A 25,771-nucleotide genomic window follows, 5' to 3' on the forward strand; every position below is an offset into this window, starting at 1 on the left:
ATTTTTCTTTTGTGAGCTCCCTGTGTTCCTGCTATCAACGGAGTGTAGGGGGAGGCCACTGTGTGGGCCGATCAAAGCTGAAACAGATAGGTATGGTAACAAGCACCGCAGAAGAAGTCTGTTTACTGCAAAGTCACCGCAGGAGGTCCACACATCCGTTCCCCATGAAATTGAAAATGCTGTGCCGACTCGCGAGGAGAAAATGTCCTTCATTGTGTCTGAGGAGAGAGGAGGTGCAGAGGTGTCATTGTTAAAGGATTACCATTTGTCATGATGGAATACTTTACAAAGTATGAGCACAGAAGACTTTCTAGAATATGCAACAAAACCATAGTCTGTCCTTCTGGCCCCGCACTAATAGACAGTCATTCATTGGAAAAATGATGATGTAGAAGTTGTTACCTGCAAAATATCCTAAAGAAAGAGCCAACGGACAGGGTTGAGGTTCTTCACTATAAATCGACCATAGGTGTGAATTTGAGTGAATAGTGAATAGTTTGTGTGGCCCAATGATTCACACATTTGTTTAAAAGAGGGAACTCCGCTCTAGGCCAATGATTGTTGCGATTGTCTGAACAGAACTTAGCCTCGGAGCAGTGATTTCCAAGCAGTGTGCTGTGAGAGATCATCAGGTGCAATGTTACAAAATTAGATTAATTAATTAATTTCTTCAGAAAATCATTATTTATGTACTGCAAATAATGTGTCTTTGTCTGTGCAACTGTTAGCCGAGGAACCATTAAATACTGGTGCAAAAGATAAAAACAAAAAACAAAGAAAAAAACTAACAAGAGACTCAGAGCCTGTATAGGATGTCTTTCTTCAATTCCTGCCTATATATCAGCGCTGTATTCAACTTAACAGGCCCCTAGGTTTTGTAGTAAGTCAGTTAATTGTTAGTAAATTGGAACCTGGAGATCATTATATTTTATTAAAATATGACCACACATAATACCAGACAAACAGGCACGCTGCGTCATTGCATTCATTCTTCAGGCTTCACTGTGTGACATTGTGTTGCCATTTTCTTTACGATTTCTGTGTTCCCTGGGCTGTAACTTATTTGTCACAACAGGCTGTCGTTTCAGTCCCACACAGTCGCAGTGGCAGGGGTTAGAGAGCAGTTAACATATTTAATTTTATACGAAATGTTTCTGGTCTACTAATGTTTCCAAACTTTCTGACCCTGAAAGGGGGTCAGATGGCGTTAAAGTATTTCTTGTTTCATACAAATGAGAGAGAATCTGCATTTAATTCATCTGAAGGTTACTTCAGAGACTTTTAGTGTTTAAACAGGACGAACCCTAAAGCCAATGGTTCCTTACACTCAAGGTGCTTTTGTGTTACTCGACTTCTAAATGCCTGTGCCACTGCATCAATCTCACCCACACACGCTGCCATATGTGGGGGCCATTTTTCTGTGGAGACAACTGTGTCAAAATGTCCTCTTCGTTCACCCACTCATGTTGGCCTCGGTAACTGACAGCAGTAGAATCTGGTGTAGAACACAGAGATTTAGACAAATCACTTCCTTATTTTCTCACTCACTAACACCTCTGTAACTGACAACAGCTGAATGTACAGAAAATGTCGACATCTATTGAATCATCATTACTTTAACGTCATCTGTCTGTTGGCTTTAATAAACCCATAAAATCATTAAAATGATAGAAATATGTAATGTTTTTCCTCAGTAATAGGAAAAGACAGCATTGGTGATTTATAACATTGAGAGGAAATCTCTGTGTAGGTGCCAAAACAGAATATGTCCAAAGTCTGTAGTATTTCTTTCTTTATCTTATCAATTTGACAAAAGCGGAAACAACATGATTAGGATAAAAATCATAGGAATTGTTTGGATTTTTTAAAAATTGTTTGGACCAGAAGGCTGTTGGATGTAAGGTGGTCTTAGGTGTTTACTCACTTGTTTAAGAGCAAGCAGCCCAGTGCAGGGGCTCCATTTGCAAAGCGTCATGTTTGGTCTAATATGCAGCAAGCCTGCTGCCTCTGATTCACTGCCTGCCCACATATATCCTGCTCCTCTCGTGGCGTCCACAGGGGGAACATGACAGCTGCTGATGTACAGCACAGCACAGGCACAAGTGGTCACGTCTGGGCTGCCTGGCTGCCTCCACAAACACCCCACACATCTCTTATTTACTGCCTAAATCTGCAGACAGAATGGGCTGCATATATATGTACAGTAGCTGAGCAGCAGTGGCACCGAAGAAATACAGCTGTGTTCGCCAGAGCGGCTGAAGTCACTGTGATGTTATCTTCCGTCCTGGATAAGATAAGATGGAGGGCTGGGTGAAGTCAGACGAGATGAGCAGCAGACGATATTTAGTTGAGGCTTGTTATTTAAAAGGAAAAAAAGAACAAAAAAAAACAGGTTGGAAAATGTTTAAAACACACCTCACAGAAATCCCGCAGGAAATTTGTCTGTCTGCTGACCTGACATCCAGCTTCACTGACCCACCCAGCAGACTCAGGCTGATCTGACTGTGCCAACATTCTCACAGTTCTGTTTAGACCTCAAAGCAAATGTTTGAGAATGCTAGGTTAGGTATGACTTTTTTGACAGATGTTTATCCTACTGCTCCTGTCACCAATGTCATGGTTATTATAAATCATGGAAGTTGGAGTAAGACCACGTCACATGTTGGTTTGATGGTCCTTACAACTGAGACACACCATCAAACCAATGAAGACAGAATTGATAGACATAAATAAAATATTGTTTATACGCAGAGGACACGTACCAATCACATACTGCAGACAGTACTTGTCAATGTACTTTGTATTAAGATGTATTTTAATTAAGAAGCAAGGGCTGCTATTTTTTTTTTCAATACGTCTTTTAAAACTGCCAGTAAAGGCCCATGATGTATTACTCCCAACAATACTATTAGATGACTCTACAGCTGTGAGCAAATTTTACTGCAGTATTTCAGAACTGTATGTCAGCCCCAGATGTAAATACACTCATTTTTTATAGCAGATATAAGTCACTTCACCCCTGCTCCATGTGACCACCATGACACAGGAAACAATTTGTTTTATTATTTTCTCTTTTAGCATGTCTACCACTGATATTCATTTACAGACGTGCTTTTTTTATACTCTGTGTACTTCATTATCTTTGATAGCTCTTCTCCCTGTGCTCCTCCCTGTACCTACGGTAGCAGTGTCTGATGTTAAATTACATTTCTGTAATGTTTTTTTTTCTCTTCTTTTGACTACATGCATTTTGTAGTGTAATTTCTTTTTATTGTTTTCTGGAATGAGTATAAGGTGATTCCCATCCTTAGAAACATGCCCAATAATTCACAGGGAGGTTAAGGAAGGAATGCACACGTGGTAATGGGGATTTTGTTCTGCTATGAAGAATTTTCAGACATGTGGTTTTCTTGCCATCTCTGACATGTTCTCCTGTAATCACATTATCCTTTCTCATGTTGCAACTGAACAAGTGAGCAGTGGAAATTTATGCTCTAGAAATGGTTGTGTTTGATGTTGTGTTTGCCAGCTACTGCTATCTAATACTTGCCAACTTTGTCCTGTGGAGTCTTCTGCTACATGTGAAAGCACTCTGAATATCTATAGCAGGTGGTACCCTCTCTGGTACCATCTCTTTATCCTCTCTAAATCAACTATTTTTTAAATAAAGCAAAAGTGTGTCTCAAAGATCCCACCACACCGGCACTCATTGCCTTCATGTTTAACGACTCTCTCTTTCTGATGTGTTTCTTTTTATGCCACTTTGAATTTTTTTTCTCAGCAGCATTTAAAGAGCATCTGATGTTGTTGGGGGTTTTTTTCCCTCTTCAGTCAGGAGACAGAAATTGGCATGAATTGCAAAGAGAATCTGTGTCGCAGCGAATCCCGTGGTGTCTTCAGAAAAAGAGAGTGGCAGCGCTGCCTTAAAATAGCCTCTTTTGAAAACCTGCGGGAATCGTGTCCAGAAGATGCTGAGATGAGCTAATGGTAGCCGCCAGTGTCAGAGGAGTGTTTGGAAGAACAAAAGGGAAATGATGAAAGTGGGTGCTGTCGACAATTTGTCTCATGTTTATACAACATTGACAGAACGGCTTTGTGCAAATTGACTATTTGAGTGTTTCTTTTTACCCAACTGTGAAAATGTGTGTATTGTGCCATTCCATCCGAGCTTCTGTTCTGTGTCACTCTGTTTCTCCTATGCAAATCTATGACATATTTTAGCCTTTGTACAGATTATTTTGTATAAGTAACATGTATTCAAATAAATTGCAGAGAAACAAGTGTGAGGGTTATTTACTGGTTATGATTACCGTGGTCATGTTATCCATGGACAGTTGTGTTTTCTCTACACAGAAGGTCTTTTGAATTTTACCTGAATGAGCCACAACATCACAGCTGTAGAGGTGGTACTTGTTAATTTTACATGTTTCTTCAAGTGCAATTAAAATAATCCATTCTTATTTCTGTGGGTTCTTTGCAGGAGGAAAAGACAATGAGGAAAGGTGTACCGCAGCACGTAGTGTACATTGACAGATCATCAGGCAAACCTTTGAAAATTATCCCATTTCACCTAATTGTCTGAAAAGTATTGTTTATTTACTGCAATTATTGGTCTTTGTTCTTCTATGTAACAGTGACAGACAAAAAAATACCCTTCTACTAGTATAGTCCATCCAAGTATATCCATGCCATGTTCAACTAAACATGCCTAGGTTTTAAAGTAAATTGCGACTAAATTGAAACTAGAAGATCATTGTATTAGATTACATATACTTTTGTGATATTTTTGAATGATGGTGCACCGTGGGATTTTCTTAATGAAAACATATTTGTAATAATGGTTGGGAACCACTGGTCTACACGAAAACCCAAGAAACATGAGGATACTGTAGAAATGTTGTTCAAATACTATTTGATCTCAAACAGTAACCTATAAAAATCCAAAGTGTCCTTGGCACTGCTGTATGTGAATACTAAATCACAGGGTTTCCTTTTTAGTTACGACATCAAGCGCCCCCTGTGGTGACAGAAGGACACAGGTTCCATGGAGTATCTCTGTCTGTGAGTATATTTATTCAGTATATGTATTCAGTCAGTCTCTTACTGCTTGATCTTTTTCATTACTGCAGGATGGAGCTGGACCTGGTCCCACTACTTGTCAAGAGCCTGGGCAGTTTACAGGGTCAGTCACAAGGCCACATGTCGACCTATATTCGAATTGTCAATATGATTTTTTTATTACATAAATAATATAAATATGATGGAGTATATTATAAAATATGAAATATTATAGTTGTAAAACAAGTTTTTCCATGTATTATTTAGGATTTAAGGTGGCTTACAATAGTGGGCGGGGTGTTTTGTGTAGGTTTTTGCATATTAGCAAAATCTCAGCATTAAGAACTTTGACAATGGTCCAATTATCTTTGTCCATTCAGCTGCACTTGGTCATCTGACTGTAATCGGACCCACCATCCTACATGGACAGTTCTGGATTCTACCAGCGTTGCAGCTCAGCGTCAGGTCCCCATGCCCCATTTTTAGCCAGGCCCACACTCCTGTCAGCACTCTCACCGATTCAGGTTGTCACAATCATAATGTTAGAGTGGGACTGGTCTGCAGACTGACTGAAACTTTAACTGTTCACAGGTCGGCTCGTAGAGACCATTAAAAACCATGGACAGCGACCAGAGTCTAAAGAGGGCAGAGACCTTCTCTTACGTCAATCCCTGGATCAGATATTTTCTCTTCTTCTTCAGCTTCTTATTTTGGGTGAGTAGAGACCTGTGGTGGTCAATGTTTATCCGTCAGTGGCACAGGCCCATACCCACAAAAACACAGCTGCTTCTAAGCAGCCATATTGAATATCCTTAATAATTCAGTGCTTTTCAACCACCAGCTTCCATCGGCGAATTAGGTAACCCGAAATGTAATGTAAATGTAAATTGTTTTATGAAGAATAGCAAAACAAAAAAGACAAAAAGCGGGAAACAAAGTCCATGAATAATAAAAGAGGCAATTCAATGTAGATATTATGGGAAGCTGCGTGCAGTGGGGCCAACAAGCCTCCCTGTTAATACACATTTTAAATTTACTGCAGTTATGTTGGACACTAAATGCCCGGCAACAAACGGCTCAGTCCAGACTCAGACTGAACGGTCAAACACCTTGTGACTCTGCGGGCCTGCTGCTATCTGAAGGTTTTTCTATGTTTGCTGTCAGCAGCTGTTATTAGAGAGGCATTTGTTGCCTGCATCGTTTTACAACACAACAACAAAATATAGACTCCATAACAGTCAGAGCACTGATTGCCAACCAGGGGGACTATTATATGGGGGAGAACTAGAGCTGTCAAAATGGAAGATTGGAGAGTGCTTTTGGGCCAATTTGTAAAAACTTTTTGGTAAATTGGTAAATAAAAAAACCATCACCTAAAGAACTGTCCGTTAAACGGAACGACCTGATGAAAAAGTGAGGGTTGAGGCCTGGATAGAACAGTTTGTGCTGGTGTTGTTGGAGCAAAACACTCTCTGCTTAGTTGGTGTTTTTACTGCCAAGAGCAGCATCTGTTGAAGGTACAGTAGGCAAGCGATTCAGACAAAGAAAAATACAACTACAATAACTTCAAGAAGCTATTTTTGTGGCTTCCTGTCACCTACTTTCTCCTTCCTGTCGAGATTAATCTAACTATATATATATATATATATATATATGTGTGTGTGTGTGTGTGTCTGTGTGTATATATGTATATGTATGTATATGTATTTCTAGCTATTATTTGCACTGTGATAAACCAGAAAACTTTTTAACAACCTATTGAAGTAATAATTGCAGTAATATTGTCTTTCAGAGACAGTGTAAAACATCAGTGTAGCTACACTAATAGTTTTACATACAAAGCACGCCTAATATGAGAAAATTGATGTGAGTTATGTGATTTCCCTGTTACACCGACACAGTGAGGTGGCAAACACAGACTGTGGTTAGAGCCAATCAGAATTTAACCCCAGCTCAGCTTGTGTCTCCTTTGTTTTCCCTTCACACGGGCTCAGATGTGAAAACTGCGGACCTAATCCGTCAGGCCTTTGTCCCCACGGCTCAGTTCGGCTGGTGCTCACCTCCGCTCGCAATCTGCCAGGAGAAGCCTGATTCATCCCTTTAAAAATGGAGTCAGAATATATTCGCAGGCTGCGGCTCGTGTGCGTCCTGTTTGAAATGCTCACTGTCAATCGTTCTTAAAACTCGCAAATGCAGCAGCAGGTGCCCACTCCCACACAGAGACCTGACTGTATTAAGAAAAAACAACCTCAAAGTCTAAAAAGTCTAAAGTCTAAATCTGCCCCAGGGATGTATTCTGCGTGTGTGTCAACTCATTGGAGCGGTAAAACCAAACATTTCACAGTAATAAATCACTGTTACAGAACACACAGAATTATTGTGTTAGACATAAAGGTCTGGCTGTCAAAGAAAATTACACCTCGATCATAGCAAATTGCGTGCCATGAATTGTCTTAACCCCGTGAGATCTGCTGCAAACACCCGAACATGAGAGATGTGTGTTTACACAGGCTCAACCAAAGCCACTGTGTCCAGACAGACACGCGGTTACCAATCAGGTGTGTTTGTGTGTGTGAATTGCAGAGCTGCAAATAAAAAAAACAATCAGGGGAAACCAAAGAGAAGTTAGTGTTGAACAGGAAGTTGTAATGTTAGTGAGAAAGAGAAAGTTAGTGTTGAACAGGAAGTTGTAATTTTACCATCACTGCTCACTGTGTTGTCATGTGTCCTAGTGAAGTTTCAAACTTTATGACACACTCTGAGGCAATTTCACAACTCAGCCATCTTTTGTCACTGTCTTGAGACCTTGTTGAAGGAGGTGTTCTCACCACCACTGCTCTTCATGGTGTGAGTGTCTTGAAGTTTGTTCAATAGAAATGTTTTCAACATTTTATTTCTCTTCATGTTAGAAAAGAAACTGAACAGGTCTAACACACATACATTAGAGACAAAAACACAAACACCTCTGCCCGTCAGCCTTAATCCCTTCAATGTCCCTCTGTTACACACTGACAACATTACCTCTGCATTTGAGAGTAAAACCAATGAAACACAAAGCACTGCTGAGTTGTATAATGATGACAATTCTAAAAACCAAACTTTTTTTCTAACAAATAAGTTTTACTTGATACAAATTCAGATGAAGGCTGAGACACATATGCCGTGCTATTCCTTCCTCACTAATGTGATTTTTCATATTAAAATCTCAGCTCATCATACAAACACACCTGTTCTCCTGTTGACAATGGAAAAACAAAATGTTCAGAATTCAAAACCAGTCAACTGGAAGCAGTGTCAGTTCTACACAGCAGGTTTACCACAGTAAAGTTAATGATTACAAATGAATAACTGGTGCTTTTCTAATTTAGGATTGGCTGGAACTTTTGGATCATTGTGTTGCACCTGCTTTGGTTGCACGGTGCCCAAGGCAGATTAGGAAATGTTGCTTCATTTTGCCAGACTACCAGTGTAATAACACTTTAGCAGTTTATCAGCCTGTAGCCCATGATGATCTTTTAGAAAGTTGCAGGTTCTAATACCAGCGTGGGTAAGGCTGTGATATGTTGAGCTAACAACCTTATGGAATGGATGATTTCTCAAATGAAGAGGACAAATGTGTTTTCTGTATATGTACAGTGACAATAGATTGTTTTATTCCAGTTACTGAAAAAAATGTAAACTTTATATGAAGAAATAGGAAACACTTTTCCTGACTACTAAACTAAAGAATCACTTCAACATATCTCTCGTGTTTCCTGCTACTACATTGAACCTGCCTTTCATCTTTATTTATTTATTTATTTTATTATTATTTCTTGATAATTATGTTTTGACTGTGAATAATGAAGAGAATATTGTTATATTTATTTTTGTATTTATTCTGTCCTTTTCCTCAGGTTTTTTCTTTTGTAATAGTTGGAATTGGAGTGTATGCTAAACTCCAGAAAGCCACAGGTAAGCCACAGGTGACTGCTCTAATCTCATTGTGCCGGTGTTAAACATGACATATCCCTTGTTATGGGTTGTATGGTCTTTTTTTCTTATTAAAACGATGTCAGCAGCATGTTTGTCACTTATATTTTACATTGTTTCTCTATTCCTTACCTTGAACCAGCCATTCTCACTAAAAGTATTATCGTACTAATCAATGTCATCATGTTTTAGTCACATTCTACCTTGTTTCATTGTGTTTACAATCAGTTGGAAGAACACAAATTAAAAAGTGTAGACAATAAAAAAGATTGGCTTAGTGCACCAATTTTGTCTCCCTGCTATGTAGAACCACGGCAAATCATTAAATATTAAAGCAGCAGCCTGTGTAGACAAGGGAGGTTAAAGAGATAAACAGTGGATTCTTCTGAACAGGGATAAGAAGTGATGAAGGGAGAGGTGAAATGTAAACAAATGAAAAAAAAATGACTCTAAAAAAGACAAGAGCAGACAGACATGTAAACAGAGGCTGTGATGTTCCTGTCTCGCTGCCAGACACAGTGCGGGACACGTTCCTGATCGACCCAGCTGTCATCCTAATTGCTGTGGGGGTGGTCATGTTCTTCATTACTTTCTGCGGCTGCATTGGAGCCCTGCGAGAGAACATTCAACTTCTCAAGACGGTAAAACATCTTACAGACACTTTCACTAATACAGCGACTGTGGTTTGCTTCCAATGTGGTAGATTAAATTACTTTTAATCAAAGGCTAAATCAACAAATCAGTCCATGTTGATTCTGTCTGTCTGCCTACCATTTATTCATGTGTTTCTCTTGTCCCTTAGTTCTCCTTCAGCCTGACACTGGTCTTTCTGATCCAGCTGGCCATAGCAATAATGGGCTTTTCATATTCTGACCAGGTCTGTGCACTGACTCAGGTATCATGTAAAGGCACTCCAAGGTCACATCTGGTGTCCACTTCTATTCTGCAGCACCAGCGACAACAACATTGACCACAAATATGCCAAGATGTCCCAATCTGTTTTTTTTGTTTGTTTGTGTGTTTTCTTTCACATATTTTAAAAATATTGCACCTTTATTACCTACAGCATGTAGAGCTGGTGGAGTCGAGTCATTTGAACACACAGATAGAGACAGTAGAAATACAGGGTGTCTATAGGATCATAAAAAGGATTAAAAATAGATCAATCCATATCATGAAACTAAAGGCCCAAAAAAGTATTAAAAACTCATAATCGCGAGATACATTTGGTCGACTAAGTTAATGCCACTGATGTGTGCCCACATTTTGGAATGTTCTAATGTCACCTGGGAAACTTAGTTTGGAGGACTTCTCCATTTTGTACACTAGGGGGTGTTGTAAGGGTAGCGATTTCCGTGTATTTCTTCCATTTGCTTTTGAGAAGTTCACCGAATTGGCTCCGTGTCCCACTAATAGTCGCTTGGTACCATTTTCTCAGGTTAGTCTGGCCTTAAACCCTGGTTTAATCATTACGATATGATTGATAAACAAGCTTAAGTAAGCTCTATACGTACACCAGTGAGTAAATGTTTAAAATATGATGAAGTGACGGAGTGAGGTCCGAGGTGCTAATACGAAAGCTAAAGCTATGGGGTCGGTGGCTATCGTGTTGCTGTGTGATGTTGTTTAACGGCTACATGTTTTAATACATTTTGTCATATAGATATGCTTATGAGAACTCAACTGAAGCGTCTCTGTGTCCCACTGATGGTCTTTTGCTACCATTTTTCACAGTTCTCCAGCACATATAACTGCTAACAATATAAGTTACAGGTGTCGCTCAGCGGCTGCCAATTAGCAGTTATGTGTGCTGGAGAACTGTGAAAACTTTGCAGTCAGTGGCAATGAGGTCTTAAAAATGGTCAAAAGTATTGAAATTAACTTCAGGATTCCTACATACCCTGAAAAGGAAAATACAGACACTACCCCACTAAGGACCAGGAATACATCAGCGATTGTTGCCTTGTGTTGTTGTTGTAGTCTGTAAGCCAAACCTTGAGGTGAAGTCTTCTTTGTTTTGATGGCTGCAATAGAGGAGACAATTATAGTGCTCTGTGGGAAGCACTGGCATGGTTAAACAATAGATAAGAAAATAGCTGTTGTTATACAATAAAAACGTGTCCCACTCCCACTTGATTAAAGCGGAAACACAAATGCAGCTTCAGGATGGACCATAGTTTCGTTGTTGAAAAGTCACTGCATGTTTTCAAACTGTTGCCGCTGCATGGTGCTCATTATCTGGATTCATCACAGTGTAGTCTAAATTTAAAGGTTAATGTTTTTACATGTTATTGTGTATGCAACAATGCAAAGTGATATAAATGTTTTATATTTATATTTCTATAAAGGTATTCATATTCTGATAAAAGAGACACATTTTAAAATATGCATCAGAATTAATGAAACATCTTTAAAAATATGAGGAAATATGATTGGGTGCTGTTAAAGTTTATTAGTGGCAACATCTTCAGAAATGTGTCCTTTTATACAACATAATTAATGATGAATTGTTGTCTACTCATAGTTCATAGTAGATCATAGTTTGACTGCAAACATTATTGATTTTAAATCGTGTCAATGAAATAATATTGAATTATTTTTCTCATTCCCAGTTGTTGTCAGTTGTGTTGCAGCTGTTTGGATTGTTGTGAACACTGTTGCTCTGCCTGTAAAACAAAGCACTACATGTGTACTTTAGCCTGACACAGGCAGGAGACTTGAGATTCAAAATATGGCTGTGTTGTGAGACAGAGAGAAGTGCTGAGGTGATTGTGTACATGTCTTGAATGGGAGAGACATTAATTTATATTTAAATGTTATGCCTCGCAGCTTTATCCATTTTATTGCTTCTTAAAATGGCACAGTCTGAATTAGACAGGGTAACATCTGTGACCCAGGGTGACCTCCATATCCACTTGAGCTCCATTTATGACCCCAGTGTCAGGCAGTGATATTAGGAAACAGATTCCACTGCCTAATTATCTCATAGCAACAGGAATCCAGGGAGAATAAAATACAAGAGGCAGTGGTGGCAGCGGTGTCAGTGGCGGTCCCTGATGGTGGTGTTGTGCAGAGGTGAACTGTCTGGTGCCTGATAGTACCTCCACTCTCCTCTCCCATGTGTTCTGTCAGTGCGTGGACTGCCTGCTGCTAAACCCAGCAGTTTAACAGGCCCCCCAGCATCCTTCCTTGCTAAATGATTCAAATGCTTCGGCACTTCAAAGTGGAACCAAATGTTCTATTTCAACAGATCCCTTAAAGGAGGCTTTTCCACTAATGACATTAGGAGGCGGGGCGAAGGGCACAGAAGCCCAGGAGCATGTGTTTAACAGAAGGAGGGGAGGGGGGAAAATCTGGACAATGACTCCTGGATAAAAATGTGGGAGCTATTTTAATGTAGCTAACAGTTATTTGTCAACATTACCCTTACACAATCTTTAACGCGAACAATTCTTAGAGCCTTTAGCAAAGCAGTAACAGAAGTTAATTTCAAGCTTAATGAAATTTTAAAGTTGAGCAGCTTATTAGCATAGAGTGTTTCTATTAGCATACATTACATGTGAGCTCAGCCTGCACCACCACACACCTACTTGTTTTCAGAATTTTCTAAATCTTTTGAGAGTTCTTGCAGTGAGTGAAAGTACACCATAAGAATATTAAATACTCTTCTCATATAACATAGATTTTAATAAACAATAAAGGCTATTGAATTAAAAAGTAGAGACATAGATTTATGTGTAAATTATTTAACATTAAACATGTATTCTTTTTTTTTACTTATAACAATTTGACTTTATGTAAATATCACAGCTGGGGAAAATATCTAGCACATACTGTATCTGGGCAATTTTACACACCTAGTGACACAACATCTAATCCAATATTTACAGCTGTTTTGAACAGTTGTGTCAAAGAAAAATATATTTTGTTCAAGCACTGCTTTATGCATAAAATACATAAATTCTTCAAATATTGAAGCCCTGTCTCCTAGAATAATCATAACCAGTGTAGGAACAACACAGACACCAAGGTTCAGATCAGTTCATCCCTAACTGCTGCTAAAAGTGCTGCACTGGTCTCCAAGGTTTAAATTGTTTACTTATTGTTATTCTGTGACCATCATCCTGCAGCAGGAGTCCCTCTGCTGAATCATTACATCTTCACAGGATAAATAAGCCACAAAGTCTAAATGTTCCATCTTCACATTGTTCGGCATCTTATTACGCTGGTTATAGAGTCTCGTACAGCTGTGACCACCACCTCTGTTGAAAATGTAAGAGATTAACCTTCTTTATGTGTTCTCTCTCCCAGGCTCGTGGCGCTGTGGGAAAGTTTGTAAAGAAAGCAATTGTGCACTATCGAGATGACCTGGATCTGCAGAATCTGATGGATTACATCCAGAAAGAGGTGCTTTGAACAATTTCATGCTAGAATGAATGTGCTCTAATATGGAGCTGCCCACATCACATGTCCTGAGTGCCTGCTGTTTATCTGCTCACTAAATCAAGACTTCTCAGCTGGTGATAAAGGCTGTTGAGATTCATTATTTTCAACATATTTATGTGACATGCTTATAAACGTAGGGAATGTCTATATCAACCATAGCTGTCCATGTGTTGGTTCACCTGTCAGCCTGGGGTTTCCCAGTTGCGCAGGAAGCCCAGTCCACTAAAAACAACTTGTTTCTTTGTTGTTGTTGCTTTTTTCTCTTCCTTGCAGTTCAAGTGTTGTGGGTGGAACAACTACACAGACTGGTCATGGAACCTGTACTTTAATTGCACTCTCTCTAACCCAAGCACTGAGCGCTGTGCTGTACCTTACTCCTGCTGCACTCGTGTTCCAGGAGAGGTGAGCTGTTCCCTTTTCTTTGACTTTAATATTAATAACTTGCAACAAAAAAATGTAAATGCATAACCCCTTTTTACTGCAGTGGTACACCTTTAAAAATCCTGTATTCCCCCAAAAAATAAATATTCATTAAATTACGGAATCAAATCAAATTACAGAATTAGAATAAGTTCTATCTGCCAGAAGTAAAATAACAGGTGACGTAACATTAACTTTTTAAAAAAACATTATTGTCATTGTAATGCAAATATACCATTAAAATACTTTCAAAAATCTATCATAACAAACAATTGTGAAAATAGTTAAAATAACAACAAATTTTTGATTTTTGAAAAATTATATTAATTTGGACAATTTGGCTAAATGGACTACAGCTGTGTACACAAGAGGGTATTGGACGACTGCTCCCCAAGTACAGCACAAACTGTTGTAGCTAGTTGTTACATTTTCCATTTAAAATTAAAAGTTAAGCCAACTTCAGTTAACACCTCTGACATTAAATCTTTTTATACTTATATTCATAACAAATAAGGATTCCAAGATCGAATGTTCTAGAAACAAAGTGACAGATGGGTTTTTGGCTGACAAATATTAGCAGGTGAAACAGTACTGTGGTTTTACTTTCTTCCTTTTGCATCTTCTCTATCCCCCAAAGATTAAGTCAAAATAATTTGTAGGATGACATTTGAGGAAAAAATGAAACTAAGCCATTTAATAATAAGTCACCATCTGTCACTATTAAATAAAGGACTGTATTTATATTTATGTATTAATATACTTTAAAAAAATGTGTTCACATCTATGGACAATGATTATAAAGTGACTCCTTTGGGTTACATAGAAGCAAAGACTCACTCACAGGGGCAAATAAATACACCCAGACTTTAAACTCATCTTTTAACAGTTTGTCAAATCTTCATTAGGAACACTCTGAAAGGAAGTGCTGCAGCCAAAGAAAGTTAGCCAAAGTGATAAAAGGCTAAATAGGACTGGACTAAAGATCAATAAACAAGTTCCTAATAAAGTGTCAACTTTTTAAATGTTTTCGGTTCAAGTTGCTCTCAGTTATAACTGGAGCTAAGCCAGGACAAAATCACCAGTGATTTCCAGTAAGGAAAGAAAATATAAATTGCCATTTGAAGAAACACTTAATACCAAAAAGGTTTTCTACCTTTTTAGCGGTTTCCCAAAGACTCCCTAATAGTAAAAATACAGATTAAAGCTTAGATGACTAACAAGCTGCCTCTCTGATAGACCTAAGCACAGCCAGGCAGCAGCAGTAATAGCTGTTTGCCCTGATGCTGAAGTGATGTGACACACCAGAGTCGCCATTGGCCTAAAGTCAGTATAACTATATAAAAGTCATAGCCACTGTATTTAATTGCAGATGTGCTATGTATACTATAATTGTTGTCCCATATTATTTTATGGATGTTATTGCAATGGCTTTTGAACACACTGGGGTTCACTAGCAATGTAAATTGTAAATGCAAATCCTCCACACTGTTGTTAATAACACATCATTTTTATCGAAACAGCACATGACAACCAGTTAAGTTAAAAATGGAAATCAACCCTTATTAGAGCCTAAACAGTGCTGCAACCTACTGTCCACAGTCTGCTACTGCAGAGTTACCTCAGGGAGCCAGTGCTTGTCAAACCACATGGATGTGGTTTAATCAACATTTTGTCATTTTCTTACTTTAATTCCAAATCTCTGTGATCAGCAGAGTTGCACAAAGCTGCCCCTCTGCTGTCACCATAGTTAATGTCTTAGTCAATAGAAAATAACACGAGATGTGGAACAGCAGCCTGTGGCAGCATCCCATTAAAGTGTGAGGTTTGTGTGGTAATCAAGGTAATCTTTACAACCCTCACACCCCTCGCTCTCCCTGTTTGTCTCTGTCAATATGTCTCACAGGCAGTGATTAACACCATGTGTGGATTTGGAGTTCAAACCCAGAACTACATGGAGGCAAACAAATCCATCTACCCAGTCGGCTGTGCAGACAGGGCAGTGCTGTGGATTGAGTCCCATTTGTTGCTGGTGGGGGCTCTCGCCTTGGGGCTTGCTTTACCTCAGGTACCTAACTCAGAATTGCTACACCTAACTTTCAGTAACTTTCAGCTTTTCTTTACCAACTGGAAAAGATAGACCTAGTGGTATATACATGTGGTACACACAGACTTAATAGCAGTCTAAAAGAAGTGAGTCACAGACCATATGGGGTCCAAAAATTAATCTCATGTGTCCTGCCTTGGAAGCAAAGCAATGGTTTTCATTGGCTGTGAGCAATATAATTTATAGAGTGAGTTATACCCTGCATCATGATGGCTCAAACAGCTAGAGCTAAGCTATCATGATAGAGACAAAAAACAAAGTGCAAACATAAGTGTTTTTCTGTTTGAAAATCAGTAGTTACTGGTCTGTATTGCAGCAGAGCTCTACTTTACGTCCAGTTATTTAAATATACATTATGCCTCAGAACAACCCAATTTAGATAAATAGATACTTCATTGATCCCAAAGGGAAGTTACCACATACAGTAATTTATCCAAATAGCGTACTATTAAATGAATTAACTAACATTGACAACCTTTCAGCACACTTATACTAAATTTAATATAAAAAAAAAGAGTGTGGACTTGACAATTTAATGACACATTAGAGAAAAATGAGCCGTCTTTGTGTTCAATCAGCACAGCTGAAAGCAGGAATTAAACAAAAACATGACAAGAACAGCAATTGATTTGAAGCATCCTGTGTCATTTAATTAAAAAAATAAGTCAGTCCCCCTGAGGGAGGGGTTTTTGGACTCTAATATATAATATATACTATAAACTCCACAAATGTAACCAATTTAAGAAAAAAATTGTTTTTTTAAAGAGATCAATAACTTGGCACTGTGGACTCCTGGTATTTTAACTTCCCATTATTCATTTATTGCTCACCTCCAATGAAATCACTTGTTAATGCAGAGAGGTGGAAGGAGCCTGTGTGCTGTATGGTGGGATTACGTGTGAATGAAAAGAGTACACTGACATTTTGTAAACCATTTCCTGAGGCATTGCCGCAGAAAGTGTCCCAAATCCCAAAGCGAGACAGTGCTAATAACTCAGGTCAACACGTTACATTGGCCATGAAATCGCATTAACAACCATCACAGCTGCCTGTAAATAATTAGTCTACTCATTTATTAAAATGATTCAGGTACCGTCAGAAAGAATTCTCACACAGTAGACAGTGGCTTTGACAGAAGGTCTCGCTAACCTGTCAGCCTGATGGGGTCTCTGGTGATTCTGCTGAGGGGGAGGCTAGTGAATTACACATGATGTCAAAACAATTGCGTTAGCATTCATATTGTTCAGATATGCAGTAAATCTAATACTGAATTTGCATTAGTAATAGAACTAGATTTATTTACATAATGTCCACGTTGAAGAGCAGCGTTCATAATTTCTCAGGCCCCCCTCCAAGTACTCCTAAGCTGAGGGGGAGGGGAGATAGGACTTGGGCTATAAATATAAGTGTTTCATATCAAACTAGAGGAAAAGGATTTTAAAATTTATTTTTTCTTTTTGCATTTAAAATGAAATTAACAATCTAAGTAACGATACATTTTGAATAAATATTATAGTAATTCATCATGATTACTGTGGTTAAATTCTGTTAGGAAACACTCTAGTATTGGCTCAGGGGAGAAAGATAAACATCACCCCTAATGATTCCCTATATTATGATACATTTTACTGACTTATTCCAAAGGTATTTTCCAGTGTCATATTCTCATATCTGAACTGCTTTGAACATCAGAGTAAGTGTGAAAGGCTCAGTACAGGGTGTATAGTTACCAAGAGACGGACAGTAATTTACATTGACAGCTGCTATCCTCTAGGTTGCAGGGATCGTGCTGTCCCAGATCCTGATCTCTCAGATCCAAGATGAGATTACCTCTATGCTGTGAGAGCACATCGACACAGGGGAGGAGAGTCAGGAGAAACTCAGCAGTACCTCACTCAGCACTTCAGGGACAGGCAAGGACATTTTTTCTTCTTCTTCTTCTGTGTATGCATTCGCAATGATTGTGGATAATTCTTGTTCTTTGTGCATTTGATGCACTAGAGTTGTTTGTTAATACTCTTTCACAAAATATCTAAAATTAATATTTATTGTTTTTTGTACCGTAATTTCTGGACTATGGAGCTCATCTGAAATTAAGAAGCACACATTAAATTTAAGAAGAAAAAAATAATTGTAATTATATAGGCTGGCTTCTCTATAAGCCGTAGGTGTCGACGTTGTAACATGGGATATTTACACAGAAAGATTTTATTTTACTTTTAATTAAATAAATGCTTTTTTCTGAGCAGTGCGTGTAACACGGCTGGTTACATGTTAGCTCTTTTCTGCTTTGGCGCCCCAACTGTAGTTGGAATGCACAGGAGAGACTTAGTAATCTGCTCCAGGGCTAACTCCCTTCACTTCACAGCAGAGGTAAACAGAAACAGGGAAGTTGGGGTCTTTATTATCAGACATACGCTACTAGTATAACACACGGTAGCCTACCAGAAAAGTCATTGATCGCTAGTGGTATGAACTTTGTTAGCTTTTAAAAATCCATAAATTGGCTGCATCATTGTTTAAGCCACAGGGTTTAAAGCGTGTGGAAAAATAGTAGCGGCTTATAGTCCCGAAATTACGGTACTTCCTTTTGTTACTGACATTGAGATGATCACAGAGACTACTTCTATGTCCTTGTGATTAAAGTGAAAATGAAGCCCACATAAAAGACCTAGGTTTAAATTAAAATGTAATCTCCCTGCACCTTTAACACAGCTACTGCTAATTTAAAGGTAATATTGCCTTTAATTAATATTATAATCTAAAATATCAGTTAAAAGGTGTGTATAAAATGATTTTGGATTTCAGCTCATTCAGCTGTTTAATTACAATTAGAGTGTAGGTGACAACAATAATTTGCAATACAGATTTTTGGTCAATTTTCACTTTATTTTTTTTTCATAGGGGATTCCGGATGCCCAGCAGTCTTAGGCATGGAGAGAGAGGGCACTTTGCATCAGACGATGAGTCAGAGGGGAGTTTGGTCTCACAGCATCACGCTCGACCAGAAGACATCTGGGGAAATTCAGCAAAACACAACATGGTACATGGAGGGGAACACTGATTCAGACAAAGTACAAGATGAGGAGCTGCCCTGATCAATAATGAAAGTCCAACATGTGCTACAGACAGGGGATACAGATTACATAATTGAAATGTATAACTGCTTTTGTACATGGATGGGAAGACAGGTGTAGCCTAACTGTACTGCATTAAAATCCAAAAATAGTTACATCGAGGGCAATTGGACAGAGTAGGTATTTTGAAGACACCTCTCATCCAAGAGGCTTTTTCAGTTTTGACTGACGACTGGGAAGTTCTGGTATTTATCCTCAAAAAGGCTGCAAACCCATGACGAGAGTCATTGCAGAAAAGGTGATGGAGGTGTGGTGGACCACATCCTATTCTAAGGAGGGCCGGATGTCAGAAGGTTAGAGGCGTGAGTGGGGAGTGCTACCATAGCTATGGACAAATAGTTTCTCCCCCCCAAAAATTCAACCCCCTCCCTGAAAACAAGAGCACAGTTTCATTTCAGAGGACACCCAGCCAAAAGTGTCGCTCAGGTGAAACTATTAGTCCATAGCTATGGTATTACTCCCCATTCACACTCCTAACCTTGTGACTCCCGCCCTCCATAGAATAGGGTGGGTTTCACAACACCTCCACCACCCACCCCCACCCCTTTCTGCAATACCTGCTCGTACCTACTTGTTACGTGTTTGCAGCCTTCTTGAGGATAAATACCAGAATTTCGCAGAATCAGTCAGAACTGAAGAAGCCTCTTGGATGAGAGGTGAAATGTCTTAAAAAAATCTACTCTGTCCAGTTGACCTGGATGACTGAGAACCTACACACACATACTGCATTACAATGGATTCATGTTTGGACTCTCTTTCATTCACTGAGCAGGATTTGTGCATTACCTCCCCAGTTTCTGGTGATGCTTGTTGTCCGACTTCATTGCCGCCTGAATAAGTAGCTGATTAAAGACATCTCTCTGCAAAACAACAGTAGACAAATAATGAACAAACCTATTGGTAAGTCTATATTTTTTTAACAAATAATTACTTTATATTCTTTTTTTTGTGACGCTCCATATGAGAGGCCCTAAAGGGGAGCACCACAAGCCACATCTGACCCACTAGGATCCTATTTGCTGAGTGTAAACTGTAAAATATATAAGGTTTTCTTTCCTTTGCTTTAATTTGCTTTCATTAGCACATGGATCTGTCAATAGGCATTAATAGGCTGTTAGCAAGAACAGAATTATTACTGATCAATACAGTTTGGGCTAAAAAGTGAAAAACTGGAAGTCTATTAATTTTGCCACCAGCAGGAGGTTCAATTAAATGTAAATGTCACCATGTTTGAAAATAAATGAATGAAAATGTCATTTAAAAAAATTAGTCTGTCATTTTGTTTAAAATAAAAGGGCAATTTGATATTAATATGAAATTATTATGGCTTGTGGTTTCCTTTACTGGACCTTTGACCCAGTGAAAAACACTCTGCGTCTAAGCACAAGTCCACACCCTCTGTCCCCGTATCCCTGCTCTGTAGAGTTTTTTGTAAGCTTCTGGGCCATTGGAAACTGTTTACGAGCACAAAGGACATGAAATCCAACAGCACCTATCACAGAGATTCATTATTCATACACTGCTGCACTCCACATCCTCTCACTATGAGGCATGTTCTTAGATTGAACGGCTCAAGCTCTTATGTCAAGTGTTCGTCACCTCTGCTCCACTTTTACACCAACAGGGATTTCGTTTTTCTCACAAAAGCACAGTGCAGGATGATCAACAATAGCAAAAAAAGGCTAAACACTTTATAACAGAAAGTTGACTTTTCTCTTGTATGTGGCTTTTAACACCCGGCTGTAAATCTTACCTGAGCATCGCTGCCGCCGATGTCTACAATTTTGTAGCGTAAAGGGTACAGGAGCTCCACTGCATTGCTGTAGTTTCCTTGGTCATATTCAATAAAAGCCTTACACATGGGGATTCCTATTGGTCCCGCTCGCTGATGCTGCTCATTTTCCCCTGGTTCCCTGTAAATAGGATGAAAACCAAGTGTCACAAAAGTACTTTGTTGTTTTTTTTCTTTTAAAAGTCGATGGTTTTCAAATCATCTACTGCCAACTAATGGAAAGTATTTAAATACCCTGTAGCACAGATGAACAGTACCAAAATATTTGTAGTAAATACATTTAGTTTAAAGACCAACTAAGTGATATTGGATACAGCATAATACACTTGATTATCTCTCCTAGTACAGCTGTCGTGGTACAGTGGTCGGGAATTAGTGAGTTACATTTTTTTTAATTTCTAGTGATCAACCAGCAAACTACAGGTAGATCACAATCGATTGTCAATGGGCAGCCGTATTTTTAACTGTTGAATAAAACATATTTTCACATTCATGCGCTACATTTCACCACAATGCCGCCAGAACATAAAGTGAATGTCAACTGGCATTCTTTCATGGACGCTGATGGGCCAAATTGCTCCTGGCTTTAAAAATTAACATGGTGTAGTTCATTTATCAGTGCTGACTGACCACTCTGGCCCAGGAGACTGTATTTGACATTTACCATCCAGAAGAGGAAAATGTGAAGCCTATGACTGTTTGGACAGACACCCAGGAACAGTGAAGGTCCAAGTCCAAACAAAAACCTGCATTTTAAATTGACTTCAACAAAACTGTCCACAACACCTGGCCAGTAGATAGAGGGGCAACAAAAAATGTCCAGCTCTTGATTTCCACAGCAGAGTCTAGCTCTAATAAGAATTTTTCCTTGAGAAGGTCAGTTTGAAGACAGAGTTGAAAGGTTTTACACTCATGTTTCATTCATGAACTGCATTATGCAATCCAGGAATAAACAGCAAGCTACAGTATAACCTAGTAGCCCTGGAAATGGACATGACAAGTTAGAACTGTGTCAATACATATCTGAAAATGTTTAAGCTATTAAGAAAAATTTAAATGATAACAGTTTTGAACTATAGTTTTCTCTCGTAGTTGTACTTTCTTGGTTTCAACTTAAATAATAATAATAATAAATTGAACTTTATTGATCCACATGGGAAAATCTTGTGTAAACAACAGATCAGATCTGCACCACGTATGTGGCTCCTCTGGGAATCAAATCTCTGCTTGTGAGGCAGGCGTGCTAACCGCTACACCATGAAACCACAAAATAGTGGTTCCATTTCCCATCTAATGTAATGATTTACATTACTTTAGAACGTATATAGTTCTCTAATATAAAACCACTACCATATACATAAAACCTTCATGTTGCTGTACTAGCTATTTTTTTATCAGGGAAGATTTCCTTGTTGTGCAATTCCAAAAAACCCTATGCTCTTTTCAGGCTTTCCTGGATTAGTAAAGTGTTGGAGTACAGTATATTAGAGTGCTGGAATTAAATAAACGCTAATCTCGCCTGCAGCTTCCCAGGTACTGTAGAATAGAGTTGTCCTTGATTCTTTCTGTCTGTTCAAACTCAATCTTGAACTCTTGTGAATCGATGTCTTGGTGAAAGGACATAAGAATGTGATGCACTGGTTTTTAAATTGACATCACAAGCTGTCAGTGGTCAGGATGCCAGAACACATTATGACCACAAACCTCCAGTGGCAGCAACTGCTGCTGTAGCATCTGCTTCAGAGGGAAGGGCCCTGGTCTCTGAGATAGTGAGCAGCTCTGTGGGTTTTTTTTTCTTTTTCTCCCTCACTGCATGCACTCACTCTGTTCTAAGCTCAGCCTTGTATTTGTCTCTGATTTAAACAAGTCCTGGGTGGCTCTTATGTAAGGAGCATTAAGGTGTGCAGCCTAGAGAAGAAATGGTGCAGAACAGAGGACCTACTTAGCCAACTCCTGGAGGCCCTCCAGCAGACGGTGAGAAGTCCCACTTTCTTTGGCTCCAAGCGACACCATGAGGAAATGGAGGTCATTGAACAAGGTCACATGGTCATCGTTGTGAGGCTGTGTTACCTGAAACAACTCTTGCCAACGATCCTTTGTGCACACACCTAAAACATAGACCATAAAAAAACAAGTTTGTTTAAATATTTCTTGCATAAAAAAAAACCAAAACAACAAGTGTTTTCTTAAACAGAAAATTACATTTGGGTTTCACATCATTAACTTATTAAATGTAGCAAAGTCTTTACTTCACCATTAGGTTGACTTAGTCAGGTACAAGAAATGATGTGTATATGACAAATATACATCTTATTTATTAGGTTTGCATTGACAAACAGAAAAATCGTTAGGATTCATTGAATCCTAACGATTCATTGAACTAAGAAATAAACAGAAACAACTCTGACTCATACGACGTTAACATCTGAAGACTGTGAACACATTCAAATTATAAGCAACACTATGGAGTAAATGGTGTCATTGTTATCTGAAATTTTCATTACTTACAACGACATTTATAAATACCATGACGTCAGACTTTATAATATAAAGTTAGGATTAATTACACCTATTTCTGGATATTCTAAGTAATCCAGCTCAACATGATAATCTCAAAATCAGTTCTACAGATGAAGCCCCTTGGATGTGAGGACGAACATCTTCAACTTACTTGAGGTGAGTCCAGTTGCCTACTTTAAAACTGCTTTTGAGATTAATTACACTGTGTTTTCAAGCTTTAAACCTTTGAAGTGGCACCTTCTTCTCCATCATAATCACATTAACACTACTATAGTAACTGTCTCACCGTTCAGTGACTACTTTAACTCTGTATCCAACGTGGTTACAAAAATAAACATTTAACACATTAAATGATGCCATAAATGGATCTTCTCTGGGTCAGTTTGTGCTCCTCCTCTGGACCTGATCCAAATGTTAACAGACACTGCAGTCATTATATTGTCTTCATTATTAATCATGTAAATCTACAGTGGCACAGATACTACTGCTCTGCTCAAGAGGTTGAGCTATGACTGTACAGTTTCCATTTTAACAGGTCACCGGACTGTGTACCTTCTCTGTCCCCCAACACCCATTCCCCCTCTTTAGTTCATCACCCATGTCCTCTCTTTACTTCATCACCCATGTCAGGCACAGTTAAACTTTTATAATAGTTTTTTTACATGGTCATATTTCATTTCTATTAGTGTAATTTATCAAAAGGAGAATTGGTTTTGGTTTTGAAATGGTTTTGATGTGTTTACACAAGAACCTTACCTTCCATTTCCAGTCTATAGAGCATTGAACTGGAGTCCACAGTGTCCAACATGGATCCTGAAGCTTTACAACGTTTGAACACCTTAAAAAATGTGAACATAATATTAAATTAATTAACCTACAATGGCAGACCACCAATCAAACATTTTTTCAGAGAAAGAAAGTCGTTCATATTTTGTAGAAATCCTTCGACACCAGTAGTTAAACATTCATGGCTATCAGCCGACTTCATCTAAGCATGCCTGCTGTATACTGGCATGGGACAATCCTAAGTAACATTATGCAATTTTCTTGTATAGCTGAGTCGAGCTTTACTTCCACCCTGTGTAGTTTTAAAAGGAATTAAAAAATCATCAGCTTTGGCAGATGACATTGAAATGGGTGGTGGGACTTGACTTCCATCCACTCACACTAGCTTCCTTTACTTACGAAATGAACAATGCATTGCTTTTAGTCTTCATCCCTTGTGTATTGGTAACATTCTGGTATATACAAATAACTCAGACCAACATGCCACCAACGTTTTGATGCAAAATCTAAACACAAACCAACCTGAGAATCATATATCTGCAGAGCAGCTTCATAGTCCCCCTGAGAAGAAGGGAAGGAAGGTGAGTGAGACAAATTTGTTATATATTGTGTTGACACAAATTAATCCCAAAATAATCCACTGATATAATCAACCCTCATTTCAAAATTACTCAGGGTAAAGGACATTATAAATACAAATTCCATACACACTCCCATTGCCAAGTTATTGCTTGACTGAGAAAACTCAATTTTTACCTTCTCGATGAAGTATAGAGCCCAATGCCAATAGTTATGACTTGCCAGGGTGTCAGAGACCTGAAATAAAAAAACACATTCTATTGGGTTTTTTTTCAAATGATCAAGTCATTGTTTTGCAAGTCATAAGTGAATCTCAAGTCTTTAACCTCAATTCCAAAGTAAAGTCCCAAGTTAAACCGACAAGTCTCAAGTCAAGTCTCAAGTTTTAAAGTTTCAGTTTTGAGTCTTTTTAACTGTACATAGTATTTCAAATCAAATGAGGGCAAGAAAAAAATTCTGTTCCATGAGGGGGCATGAAATAAATTTTGAACACTTTTTAGAAAAACATTTTTAATTTTTCAGATCAGAAAAATCCAATTTTAGCAAAATATTTTGGGACAGAAAAATGATGATGAAAATTTTTGAAGTTTTCTACATGTTTTAAATACAATTTGAGCAGATAATTAAAAAAACATTTTGAACGTTATATTATCTTTAGGTTTTTCAGAATTTTTCTAGTAAGAAATATTTTTTGGCAAAATCCTAATTTATCATGTCGTTATTGGACAGATGGTGAAAAATTATGATGAAACTTGTTCGCAATTTTATCTTGCCTGCATGTTCTAATGTTCTCATTAAATAAGACCATTGAGAACACTCAATGGTCTTTCATGTCATTTTTAGTAAGAAGTTGAAAAATTATCTTTCATGCATATTCCTAATCAAAATAGAGAATTTTGAGAAAAAACTTATATAAACTTTTGGGACGCATTTTTGGGACTTTTTTCACGATGGTAA

General features: G+C 38.4%; 2 protein-coding genes across 3 annotated transcripts; one reads left to right on the plus strand and one right to left on the minus strand.

Moving 5' to 3' along the window:
* The first annotated feature begins 6 nt into the window (after positions 1–6).
* tspan33b (tetraspanin 33b) lies at positions 7–20,403 on the plus strand. Of its 2 annotated transcripts, XM_008311857.3 has the most exons (11): positions 7–5,182; positions 5,439–5,582; positions 5,650–5,772; positions 8,955–9,012; positions 9,544–9,671; positions 9,833–9,907; positions 13,342–13,437; positions 13,750–13,878; positions 15,800–15,961; positions 17,775–17,913; positions 18,905–20,403. In XM_008311857.3, the coding sequence occupies exons 3-10, from the start codon at positions 5,677–5,679 to the stop codon at positions 17,841–17,843; spliced, it is 813 nt and encodes a 270-aa protein (XP_008310079.1). In that variant the 5' UTR covers positions 7–5,182; positions 5,439–5,582; positions 5,650–5,676; the 3' UTR covers positions 17,844–17,913; positions 18,905–20,403. The 2 variants fall into 2 exon arrangements, with proteins under 2 accessions (XP_008310079.1, XP_024911925.1); XM_025056157.1 differs by having other exon boundaries at positions 5,439–5,772.
* Positions 18,869–25,078, minus strand: LOC103380056 (tetratricopeptide repeat protein 38-like). The gene is made up of 7 exons (XM_008311858.3): positions 24,992–25,078; positions 24,758–24,796; positions 24,206–24,287; positions 22,872–23,037; positions 20,891–21,050; positions 19,924–19,997; positions 18,869–19,015 (listed from the first exon to the last, which is right to left on the minus strand). Exons 3-7 carry the CDS (start codon positions 24,255–24,257, stop codon positions 18,928–18,930), a joined length of 540 nt encoding a protein of 179 aa, XP_008310080.2. The 5' UTR covers positions 24,258–24,287; positions 24,758–24,796; positions 24,992–25,078; the 3' UTR covers positions 18,869–18,927.
* Between the last annotated feature and the right edge of the window lie 693 nt (positions 25,079–25,771).

The sequence above is a fragment of the Cynoglossus semilaevis genome, chromosome 6 (genome assembly GCF_000523025.1).
Source record: "Cynoglossus semilaevis isolate Cse_v1.0 chromosome 6, Cse_v1.0, whole genome shotgun sequence".
NCBI lineage: Eukaryota > Metazoa > Chordata > Actinopteri > Pleuronectiformes > Cynoglossidae > Cynoglossus > Cynoglossus semilaevis.

What these genes read in the sequence shown, in the direction of transcription:
- LOC103380056 (XM_008311858.3), bottom strand. Translation starts at nt 24,257, where the DNA reads ATGTTGGACACTGTGGACTCCAGTTCAATGCTCTATAGACTGGAAATG. An exon ending in TCGGCGGCAGCGATGCTCAG is followed by an intron (nt 19,998 to 20,890) that starts GTAAGATTTACA and finishes GTTGTTTTGCAG; the next exon opens with AGAGATGTCTTTAATCAGCT. An exon ending in CATCACCAGAAACTGGGGAG is followed by an intron (nt 19,016 to 19,923) that starts GTAATGCACAAA and finishes GAATTTCCCCAG; the next exon opens with ATGTCTTCTGGTCGAGCGTG.
- tspan33b (XM_025056157.1), top strand. Translation starts at nt 5,677, where the DNA reads ATGGACAGCGACCAGAGTCTAAAGAGGGCAGAGACCTTCTCTTACGTC. An exon ending in ACATTCAACTTCTCAAGACG is followed by an intron (nt 9,672 to 9,832) that starts GTAAAACATCTT and finishes CTTGTCCCTTAG; the next exon opens with TTCTCCTTCAGCCTGACACT. An exon ending in TGGATTACATCCAGAAAGAG is followed by an intron (nt 13,438 to 13,749) that starts GTGCTTTGAACA and finishes TCTTCCTTGCAG; the next exon opens with TTCAAGTGTTGTGGGTGGAA.